Genomic DNA, 12,496 nt, shown 5'->3' on the forward strand with positions numbered 1-12,496 from the left:
AGATCGTTTACAGTCATCTTTTTCTTCTAACGTTAGGCTACTTATTCAAGCGTGCGTGCAGGTACAGGGTTGCCAAGTTTTTACAACAAAACCCGCCCAATTGTTAACGTTCCTCAAAACTAGCCAAAAACAAGCCCAATAGCTTTCCAGGGGGGGGGTTCTCCGGGAAAAAAGGCATTTGGGGGGTAAAATATGTGTTATTTTGGCAGGGCTGGCAGCTAAAAATTGCATTCCTGGGTCTGTATATCACATAATTGGGGTCACTTCAACCCGTGGACATGGCAACACAGTGCAGTTGAGTTCTGTTGACATTTGATAACTAACGTTATGCGTCGCTCCGTTGCTCTGATTGGTTGTAGGTCTATCCAATTGAGGTCTTTCCTGGTTCGGTTGAAACACGCCCCATAATCACAGCCCAACGGAGCAGAATCAGACTCATATTCTGACTAGAATTGAGTATGACGACGTCAGGCTATTCCCCTATGATTACGAGCCAAGAACCATTTTTGGTGCCATATAGAACCTTTTTTTTTTTTTGAGTGTACCGTGATAGACTTATTGCACAGGTGGCAATTAACCTATTCGTGAAATTTCTTCACTAAATATTCTACGGTCAACTGTTAGTGATATAAGACTTGGGGAAGCAATTGGGAACAACAGCAACTTAGCCACGAAGTGGTAGGCCACATAAAATCACAGAGCGGGGTCAGTGCATGCTGAGGCGCAGAGTGCGCAGAAGTCGCCAAATTTCTGCAGAGTCAACAGCTACAGACCTCCAAACTTCGTGTGGCCTTCATATTAACTCAAGAACAGCGCCTTCAACAGTTTTTCAAGGCTGACTGGCCTGCAGAGTCCTGACCTCAACCCGACAGAACACCTTTTGGATGAATTAGAGCGGAGAATGCGAGCCAGGCCTTCTCGTCCAACATCAGTGCCTGACCTCACAAACGCGCTTCTAAAAAAAATGGTCAAAAATTCCCATAAACACACTCCTAAACCTTATGGAAAGCCTTTCCAGAAGAGCTGAAGCTGTTATAGCTGCAAAGGGTGGGGTAACTCCATTTTAAACCCTACGGATTAAGAATGGGATGTCATTAAGGTTCATGTATAATATATAGTATATAAAGGAATGATTGGATATATGTTAACTTTATGCAATATTTGTGTAAAATGGCCATAAGCAGGTTTTCCCATTATATACAATGTATTTATACACTGCATCTAATTTGCAAATGAATGTGTACTTGGGGAAACAAGTAATGAAAAAAGAAGTGTACTAATGGAAAGTAGTAATTGACAAGATTTTTATAATATCATCTAATATTTCATAGGAATATTGAAATATAATTTCTTTCCCTGTTCACTTCTTGTGTCTCCCAAGATGTCTGATAAACATGATTTAAGTCCTGGTGTCCTCTACAGTGGACATGAATGAAATCGATGTCCTGTTTCATAACAGAAAGTCATATTTTGATTTGAAACCCCATAACATTTTCCTGAGATGTTGATTTATGACAAACAATAAAATAAAAAAAATCAGATTTAAATCATTACAAAATATAATAATATTTTCATAAGAGTGCAAAATGTGATTACTTAATTAAATGTTAGTAATTGTTAAAGTCCAAGGAGAGGCAGTTGTCATTGTGAAACTTCCAAACATTTAGTATCTCTTTGGTATAAGCCCTGAATGTGCTCTGTACAGGACATCCAGACTTAAAACTGTGACATGTATGGTGTCTGAGAAATTCACTAAAATATAATGTCCACTACAAAGGACAAAGTCTATTTCTATAGAACCTTTAAGGTTCTATATAGAGTATACAAACGCCTGATAATACTCATAGACTGGTATATAAGATCATCCATTGAGCAGTGTATGATGCACTGAGGAAGGATTTCATTTCATTTTCCCATGCTAAGACTTGAATAAAGCATACATTTGTTTAGCGTGCAGAACTTTTATATTATTTTATATGTTTTTCAACTTAAAATGGCATATGGCTGACGTGTCTTAGGGGTGGGTTGTCCAGGGATGCCTTGCAGTAGGGCTGGGGCACAAAAGCTTTGTTGTGAGTTGTCCTGAAGTCATGTTTGCTATGCCAGGGCCTGATATGACTGTCTTTAACCTAGAAAGAGATTAGTATAAGGGTCAAGATCAGCTCTAGAATTTAGTAAACTTATAACACCTTATGGCCGGTACACACTAAACCAACATCAAAGAACTAGCAGCAACGAACTAGCATGCCGGCTGCTTCTGGGCAAAAAAGTTAAGCTTGAACATACTGCAAAAACTACAGCCGACAGCCAACTTACAACAGCAGATGACAGTAGTCTGTATTCGTCATTCAAAAAAAGGGAACGTGAACTAGAAATGTGAATATGTAAACCGTAAACAAAGCAGGGCTCCCTTACGTCGGTTCGGTGTGTCCCTGCCCTTACAGTTGCTGACAAGGTACTTGAAAAACTATTATAACTCCCAAAACTACTTATCACATGGTTTCAACCTGACTTTGGCACCACCAGGTGAGCCAAGGCCCATCTCACAGCTTAAGACAGTGTAAAAACTGACCAATTTCTATGTTTACTTTTCATGGACTGCAGAATAAATGGGAAGCCAGTGAGCTGGAGTTTATCTGCTGTGAAATGTAAATATTTTACCTGCTGAAGCTGGCTAGGGCTCAGTTCCTGTCTTCTGGAGTTCAGGGGGACAAAATCTTTTTGAACAGTCGTAAACATCCAATCTCCGGTCTCTAAAAAACAAGATCAGAGAAATACTTGATATGAATAAATATTGTATTACAGAGATTGTTAAAAAAAAAAATTGGAGTATGTTTTTAATGAATATTATTTTGTCTTTTTTTGTGGTCGGTAACCTAAAAATATTCTTGATGTAGTAACCAACCTGACAATATTTGGTTTTAAGAATCATATCAGGTAGAAATAGCTCTTTAAAGAAACAGCTGCCCATTATGCACTTTTTACAGATTAACCCTCTGGTGCTCTTCGTTTAGGGGTTGCATTGGTTGTCCTCATTGGTCATAAGTGACCGGACACCTAAAAATTAAACTTTCTCCACCCCAGTAAAACCAATGCAATTTATTTTTCTTCAATAATATTTTTTCTTTTTAATTTTGTATTTTGAGATGATTTGATGGTATTTTTTAATATTCATGCAATAATATGGTCTATTTTTGCCATTGAAAATTATATATATATATATATATATATATATATATATATATATATATATATATATATATATATATATATATATATATATATATATATATATATATATATATATAAAAATGATTGCAGTATTTCAGGTTAAAATAGAGACAAGGCCTTCAAAATAATTTTTTTTAAGGCAGATTAGCGCCCTCTTTTGGAATTATTTAAGAAATCATGCAACCATGTGTGTAATCACTAGAGGTCTCTATGGAGGGGCTTGAGAATTCCCTAGTTCTCTTTTGAACACATTTAATGATTTTTTTTTATTGATTTGAATATATATTTAAAAAATCTCAAATACTATTTATTATAAAGTTTTAGATATTTAGTTTTTTGTCAGAAATATTGATTTTTTTTAATGTGAATTTGTGTTTTTGCAGATTTCCGATTCATTTCCTATGGTGCTCATTTTTGACCGAAGAGCACAAGTGGGAGTATTTCTTTTTGCTCGAATCATGCCCTTTTTTGTGTGTTTACATACCTAATGCTAGGAATATCACCAAGTTTCATATCATTCTGATGAAGTTGTGATTTTTAAAAATTCAAAATGTGGTTCATAGGTTCAGTTTCTCATAGGTGTGTGTGTATAAGTGTGTGTGTGAGTGTCAATATCACACTCTTGATGTTTTAGAGTGTCACCCCTTTACTGCTGTGTACTTTTTTCAGCATCGTGGCCGATTTGTAGATTGTACACACAAATATTCGGAGAATTTTTGTGTTTTTGCCGATTTCCCATTCATTTCCTATGGCCGGTCATTTATGACTGAAGAAAGTGAGCCGCTACTTTTTTTTAAATGACCAATTAGCATGCTCGAATCATGACCCCACTTTTTTTGTGTGTTTACATACATAATGCTAGAAAAGTCACAAAGTTTCATATCATTCCGATGAAGCAGTGATTTTTAAAAACTCAAAACCGAGGAGCACCAGAGGGTTAAGAGTAAAATGTGCAGTAATGTGAGCAGGTCATTTTAGGTGACTTTTCAATGTGAAAATGCACGTTAGTAAACCAGAAGTACCTTGCTCAAGCAGCAGATGGCTAGGTGGGTAGATGGGTGGCTTGGGACGGTCCACTTCCTTTGGTCGGAACTGCTCCTGTGATGTCGTGCTGTAGAAGCATCCAGCCAGATCAGGCCACACGAATGTTACATTGCTCAAATTCCTGATACTGGATCCGTCCACATGCACTGGGAACTGTGTATGGTCTCTCTGATAAGGCAAACACTGCTCGGTTAGGAAAGACACTTTGTATTTAGATCTTCAAGCAAAGGGCAAGTTGCAACAGGTCACACCTTTGGGAAGAAGCTCTGGTTTGTTGTTGACAGTCTCTCCTGGTTGCCCTTAAGTATCTCTCCTTTGAACACAGAGCTGAGGGTTGTGCATCCTGGCTCTAAGTGAATAGGGCCTGGTGAAAACAAACATGAGGTAAAGTTGAAAAACACTGATACACTTTATTATGTATATGTGATAATGTTGATTTGCCCAGTGTGTGATGAATGTAAAGCAGAAGCTGAAAGCATGTTGATGACTGAGTCTACATGAAATTCACAAAAGTTATTCAAGAATATTTGAAATGGCACCATCTGCTGGCTCATGCTGTGCATTTACCCTTAACATGCACAAAAAGCCAGTGAACAGATAAATCCGGCTTTGAATTTTATTGGAAAGAGAGCCCAACTCTGAATAATAGGCTACATATGCTCTGAAGGAGGCCAATACAAGTGTTAGATCAGGTTTTTTTTTTTTTAAACACTCAAATATGATGATCCCCTGGTAAGGAACATACTGTAAAGGTAGCTATAGCATTTCACATATAAAGCCCTTGAAATTAAATAATAAATAAAATACTAAGCAGAATTCATTATTGTACATACCACATTTGTGCGCACAAAATACCTCAGATGAGGTTGTTATCCATTTTTCATCAGTTTCATCAAGTTCCCGAAAGTTGATGGGCTGAGATTTATTTATCTTGGGAAGCAAACATTCCCTGAATTTAGCAAAGCTGTTGAAAAAAAAAAAAGGTTTTAGATTTATCTGATGTACACTAGAAAGTAGGTCTGATCAAATGTTATTTATAGAGCTTTCCTATTAGGTTGTATACATGTTTTGTCTTCAAGCGGGATGGTTATCAGTACCTGTGGGCACCTAAATGTCTGAAAGAGGTGGAATATGTTGTTTGTCTGTTCAGTATCTTTTCTCGGTCTCCCATCGCTACAGATGAATACTGAATTCTTTGCTGAATGAAAGAAAAAAAAAAAGACCGATGTTATTGAACCGCAACATTATTGGTGCTCTGAAGCTACGGCAAATTATATAGAATTACCTTTTCTGCACACGGAAGAGGAGGAGGAGGAGGACACCATCTGTACTGGAACTGCTCATGATAACTGGAGCCGAGTTGGTCCTTTTTGTCCTTGTTCAGACCATGGTTCAGATTTGATCCGACACCTTATTGATACAAATAAAGCATCTTATATCCACTCATAAAATACAAAAGTACTACTATAGATATAGAAAGGGACTTTGATATGCAGTAGGCTACCTGTGTTCACTGTTGCCTTTGCCCTGAGGACTGGGGACACTTCTTCTTTGGTGTAATTGGATCTGTATGTAGTTTCAGGACATTTGCTCCCCGGCAGACCTATCCTGACTGCGGTGGTGGGACGTATTAGTTGGGCTACAGACTTCGGCAGGGGCTTGAAGTCTGACTGAGTGGTGGTCTCAATGACTCCACAGCTGTTCTCAGAATGCATTTTAAAGTTGGTGTTCTGCATGGTGAGGTGGGTTAACATTGGCTGGATGACATGGGTTGGTTGATGGGATGGGAAAGACAAGGCTGTCTCTGTCTGGTACCTCCCCAGGTAATTCTGGTCTCCTTGCTGAAAAAGTGCTGAGGCAGGCGGAAGGATAACAGGCCTCTCTCTTTTCTGCAGGGCGGTGTCGTCAACTGATTTAAAGTGGCTCTTGTTCGTTGTTCTATACATGCCGGTTGCTCCATCCCAAAACGGTAAATTTGAAATCCTGGACTGAATCATTTTCATAGCGTCGCGATAGAGCAAATAAACGTAGAAAGCTTTAAAAAGCCAAAATGTGGGATTGAAATCTATTGAAACGCAGCTCAATCACCAAATCTCTTCTCGAAGCATCTAACGTTATATGTCACAGTCGTGCGGACTATGCCGTTAGAATTACTACATGAAACGTTAGATGAAATATGCTATTTTACATTCAGTTTTCTAATATAGCTACACGTAGGATATAACGTAACATAAAATAATTTTTTACCTTGTTTTCTTGCTAAGTTCTTGTCCATACACAAAGCAAATGCAAAGGGGGGCTTTTCAATTTGTTGTGGAGACATTAATTATTAAATGTTTTCCAAGACAACCATTGTACCGGGTCTCTACGTTGCTCACTCAAGTTATTTGGAGATGTCAAAGTGGTTTAACGCATTGTAGGATGCTTAATGAAATCCCCACGTATTTTTTTGAATTCGATATGGAGTAATGGACCCTTTTGTTTTCAGACTGTGATGACGCGTTTTAACGGTCATCAATATCGTAAATCCTGCGTTTTTTAATAGTTTTTTTGTATATATAAAAAATGTTTAGGCCTATGTACATTTATAACACTACTTTGTATTATATTACTTTTGCATCAAATTACAAAAAACAAGTTAAAGCTGCTGTGAGGGTGTTTCTAAATACAGGCTGTCTGGGAGTGACTATAAAATTAACATATTTCTCTTTTCACTGCCGTTATCAACCTCACTCTGTGCCCTCTTTTTGAAAGTTGTGAAATCACTATTGTGGAGTTTTTCTTTTGCTATTTGAGCAAATAGGGGGACAAAAATATATTTCATGTATACTCTCATTCACCGCTATAAAAGTTAATCTAACTATGAAGACTTCAGCTTCTGAGAAACCCGGAAATGTTATTACTCTTCAGTAGGTGGCGGCATTGGGTCAACTGCAACCAGGCACAGTTGTTGAGATCCCCAAAACAATAACAAACATAACTTAAAGGGTTAGTTCAACAATTTTGACATTAATTACTCACCCTCATGTCGTTCCAAAGACCTTTGTTCATCTTCGGAACACAAATTAAGACATTTTTGATGACATCCGAGAGCTCTCTAACCCCTCCATAGACAGCATTTTAATTAATACTTTCAGGGCCCAGAAAGGTAGTAAACACATCATTAAAACATCTCCCATTTTCACCATAAAAAAATGGCTAGGACTCTCTTGCCTCCCCTGATAGATTGATCCAGTCTCTACCAGATCCTGTCAGAAGACATCCGTTTTGTCTGGGATCCAAAACTGTCAGCAGTGTTTTGTCTGACACCCATAACCAGTCAACAGCCTGAGAGGGTTGGCAGAGGAAGCCGTGAAATAGCAGAGAGTGGAGATGAAGTGAGGATGAAAAAATGAGCAGTATTATTGAATAATCTCAGTTGTGTATGTTTCAATGCTCAGGTTTTGTCTGTCCTTCATCCCCACTGTCCTGTACTTCGTCTGACCAGCATAAATTAGTGTTCTTAAACAACAACAAAAAAGCAATACTTAACTGCTTTACAACATTGTCCTGTGATGTTTAAAAATTTAAATGGACACATTCATCTCTCATGAAGACAAATATTCCTTAAAACCAGACATTTATAAGATCAAACAAGAAAAGAAAGCAAGGAAAGAGCAAATAAATAACAAGTAACACGCACAAAAAAAGGACATGAATAAACAATTAAATGATAAATTATAAATGAATAAAAAATCTAAATAACAAATGTATGGTCATTGAAGCTACACATACAGGTTGCCATTAAGAATCAAATGTAAATGTATGAATGGATTTCAATTATATAACAAAATATCAATTCAGGTGGCAAAAAACCCCCAAAAACAAACATAATTTGTTTGCAGATGCCACTTGGTTTTATATTTTGTTATATAATGCAATGAAATTCAGGCATTTTTAAATAGGGCCACTGTGTAACAGGATAATGAGTTACTAGGCCTGGACCTGAATTTGTCCAAATTATTCATATTATTATTATGATGAAAGGATCATATTATAAGAGTAATGACTAAAATTATATCAGCTTCACTATAAATAAACAATATAACACATTTAACATTTTAAATTTCGCCTGAGGACAGGGCTCATGAAGGAAAAGAATCTTTGTTCATATTTTCCATCATATTTGTATTCTACAATAAAGCACACAATTTCTTACTTATGTTTGGGAAACAACAACAGTTAAATTAAAGGACGTGTACACATGAAGCAAATACTTTTATTGGGAATTCATATAAAACAACCAACAACAGGCACACAATAGAAAAATAGTATATGTGCAAATGTCTTTGAGGTTATAGGGCAGATGTCCAAGCAAAGAAAAATCAACACTTAAAGTGAATGTTTAGGCTAAAGACGTGTTTTGAGGAAAACGTGGAAAAAAGAGGAAAAGAGGAAAAACTACATAGAATAAAGGTTGGTATAAAGATGCATGCTAACATATTGAAAACGATAGTGGTTTATAAGAAGTCTAAAGTGTTTTTCCTAAAGGGTTGTTGCAGTTAGAAGTGCCATTTTGAACTAATGGGATCGAGACCGTGAACATTGAATTGAGGTACTCTGCAAACCAGTTGATCCTAGATTTGTAGGTAGATTTAGAACTACCTACAAATTTAAACAGACTGCAGCAGATCAATTCAAATGATGAATAAATTAGTTAATGAAAAACGGAGGTTAAGGTTAATCATTCACTCATATCATCATTTGTTACTAAGAGAAATATAATGTTTTGTTAGTGCTATGTGCTTCAAATTCCCTGCTCTTCTTGTTGTCAATTGCAGAGCCCTACATTGAGCAAACTTTATGAGGCATGTAAGAGAAACTGTACGTTCAACGAGCCATTAAATGTCCTAACAGAGACATGCTGGTGTCCGTAAATATTGAAATATCTTCATTCTTCAGGTCTAGTTATGCATCTAACAATAATACCGGTAAATACATTTAACACTAGCTTTTATCTACAGAACGTTCTGTTCAAAGTCTTACTCTAATTTCTCATTTAGAAACCTAGTCACAACCAAATCACAGATCTCAACAACAATTTAAACTATATTGAAATCTAGTACCAATAACCAGGTCTAAAAGAAGCTATAGTCTTTTGGACAGTTCTTTATGGTTCTCCTTGTGACTATTATAATCAAACAGGCTCCGTTGTATGAGCGCGAAACACCAGGTAAGTTACAACAATGACTTTTTCAGCTCTCTGTAAGCAAACGTGGAACGTAAATGCAAATATTGTAGTGCTACTTATCACCTCTCTACTTTTTACTACCGGCCTAGTACCATGACGAACCATCGAGTTGTGCAGCTTGGGAAGATTCCAGTTGAGAACAAGTTCTCATCTACCTCATATTGGTGGTTTTGCCATACAATGTTTGTCCAACCCAAGCGGTCAATTGTCCAGGAGCTTGGCTAGGTTCTGTCGCAGGTCGCTCAAGTCGAAGATCTTGACGTCTAAAGTTTCAATGACCTTCTGCACCGCAATCTCCGCCCTGTTCCGGGCATCCTGGGATGAAGCTAAATCGCTTTCTGCTGTTTGCACTCGTTTCTCCAACTCAGAGTTCTTCACTTCCAGGTCCTAATGCCAAGACAAATAAACGTTCATCCATAGGTCACTAAACCATAATCATATTTATACCGTGAAGTCTAAAGCTAGTGAAAATGCTTCTGTTGTAAGGCCTTCTCACACCAGACGCATAACGAAAAAGCGAAGCGGAAAAGCTAATATTTCGTGTGCGAATAGTTCGCATCAAAACCATTCACATCAGCCGCGACATGAATTTGTGACGTCTGTGACGTTTCAGAGCTCCAACATTCCAAAACATTTGCGGCGACAGCGGAGAAAACACGGACACTTCATCATCCAGTGAGGACGAGCTTTTCATTTTATTTAAAAGACAAAAAAGAAGGTCACCCAGTCTTAAAGAACAGAGAGTCTGAAGGGGAGTATGCTAATCTTGTACAGGAGCTAAAACTCTCTCATGGCCGGTTCCGCAGTTACTTTCAAATGTCCGTGGGACAATTTGAGGAGCTCCTCTAGAGACAATAGCACCGCATCTCACAAGACAAACCACACACTTCAGGAACCAATTAATCCGGAGCAGCGGTTTCCAGTTGAGTCACAATGTAAACATTTAAGTGCCACAGTCGTACTGACGGAAACACATTCACTTTCTATAGTCGCGGACACAATTAGGTTTAGAAAAAGAAAAAAAAAATAGTTTTAACTCAAAAGGTTATGTTATCGTTGTCTGTAGCCTACAGTGGGCAAACACAACTACAGCTGTAACTACAACTACAGCTGTAATCTCTTGAGAAATGCGATACCTGGCAAAGGTTAATGTTGATTGAATAGCTAATGACATCAACTGGACATTTCGTCACCTTTATTTCCTTGTATGTAATTGGTTTATGGTTTAAGCCTTTTCTGTCGCTGCAAGAGTTTTAAAAAAAAATCGACATCGAAAAATTTTTTTTTTTTTAAAAAGCACATTCGCGTTCGTTGTGGAAGCACTCATTACACAAACAGCTGATCAAAAAATAAAACCTTTGCACGGTAAAATCGCGTCCAGTGTGAAAGGACCTGAACCCACCTAGTAGTAAAGTGAATAAAGAAATGTACCTGCATCCTTTGAATGGCCTCTTCCCTTTCTTTCTCCAGCTCACCAAAATCTGGTTTCTTGCCCCGCAGAGTCTTTATTTCCTGTAATGATCATTTTTAAATAATATTCTTTACTAACTTATTCATCTTACAAGTGAAACGGAAAAAGGAATTCTACTTTATTTTCCATGGAAATTCATTGGATTTCAATAATAAATACTTTTATTTTAAACAGATGTTGAAAATACAGGGTCTGGAGTGGCTGTGACAACGCTATTGAATATAATGGGATCAATATAATTCTGATCTGTCAAAGTCTAAAGATTGAAGGTGCGTCCCAATTTGTGTACTATTCGGTGCTGTATTGTTACGGAGCCCCTAAAGGGACGTGGTGGTGGAAAAAAATTAGGATGGGAGGATATTTTTTTTCCAAATCGTTTGCGTTCCCTCGCAAAACTTTTGCGTTCCCCCGAGAAACTTTGCGTTCCCTCGCAAAGATATTTGCGTTCCCCCGAGAAACTTTGCGTTCCCACGCAAAAGTTTTGCGTTCCCTCGCAAAGATATTTGCGTTCCCTCGCAAAACTTTGCGTTCCCTCGCAAAGATATTTGCGTTCCCTCGCAAAGATAGATGTCCCACGGGCCGTTTCAAACAGCTCAGTAGGCTACGTTAACAATATTGTATCCATTAATGGAGCGGTTAGAGTTATTTTGAACTTGGGCTTAAGTATAAATAATACAGTCAGTGCTTCGGAGTTCAGTAGTTGGCAATGTATACACAGATTTTAACTTCCCGGATCAATAACTCGTGAGCTAAAAACGTTCAAAACACAAATGCTCTCCGCTCTCGCCGGAGCTCGCCGCCGGGCTCCCATTGAGAATGAATGACTTCCGGCCACTTTGACGCTCTCGCCGGCGGCGGTGTGAACGCACTGTGTTAATATATGAGAGACAAGTAAAAAGGGACCGTCTGCAAAGTGCAAAACCCGAAAGGCGTTACTAAAAAATAGGCAATAACAATCAATGCTCTCCTACTACAATATACTAATACAGTAGGCTATACAGTGTAATGCCATCAGAATTAGTAAGCAATTATCATACAAAGCTGAATTTGGAGACACAGTGTGTAACATTGAAGTTATGACTTGTAGTAGGCTATACGCTTTTCGGGTTTTGCACTTTGCAGACAGTCCCTTCGGACTTGTCTCTCAGCCGCCTGCTCATATAGACCCAATTAATTTATATTATAAGGCTCGTTTTGAGGAAAAATAGGTTGCAGCTTGTTGTCTACGTTAAAGAGACATTGTGTTTTAACAACGTTTAGCTCACCGAACTCATTGAGCACTCGCCTAGGCTATAGCCTAAGTCCAAGTTCAAAATAACTCTAACCGCTCATTTAATGGATACAATATTGTTAACGTAGCCTACTGAGCTGTTTGAAACGGCCCGTGGGACATCTATCTTTGCGAGGGAACGCAAATATCTTTGCGAGGGAACGCAAAACTTTTGCGAGGGAACGCAAATATCTTTGCGAGGGAACGCAAAACTTTTGCGTGGGAACGCAAAGTTTCTCGGGGGAACGCA

The 12,496-nt window shown here is 38.0% G+C and overlaps 2 protein-coding genes across 2 annotated transcripts in view; both read right to left on the bottom strand.

The window, feature by feature from the left end:
- Positions 1-1,988: 1,988 nt before the first annotated feature.
- Positions 1,989-6,221, bottom strand: LOC307143613 (uncharacterized protein; the record flags this gene model as incomplete). The annotated part of the gene is made up of 8 exons (XM_079845340.1): positions 1,989-2,129; positions 2,662-2,753; positions 4,254-4,443; positions 4,527-4,639; positions 5,109-5,239; positions 5,373-5,473; positions 5,561-5,685; positions 5,780-6,221. 8 exons carry the CDS (start codon positions 6,219-6,221, stop codon positions 1,989-1,991), a joined length of 1,335 nt encoding a protein of 444 aa, XP_079701466.1.
- A 2,283-nt stretch (positions 6,222-8,504) lies between these two features.
- The window catches only part of homer3b (homer scaffold protein 3b), a 55,549-nt gene continuing 51,557 nt past the window's right edge, over positions 8,505-12,496 (bottom strand). Inside the window, exons 8-9 of the mRNA XM_079845077.1 lie at positions 10,937-11,017; positions 8,505-9,892 (exon numbers count right to left, since the gene is read on the bottom strand). Coding sequence (XP_079701203.1) covers positions 9,707-9,892; positions 10,937-11,017 — 267 coding nt within the window. The 3' untranslated portion in view covers positions 8,505-9,706. The remainder of the gene's footprint in view (positions 9,893-10,936; positions 11,018-12,496) is intronic.

This window comes from Gobio gobio, assembly GCF_949357685.1.
Source record: "Gobio gobio genome assembly, chromosome: 19".
Lineage (NCBI taxonomy): Eukaryota > Metazoa > Chordata > Actinopteri > Cypriniformes > Gobionidae > Gobio > Gobio gobio.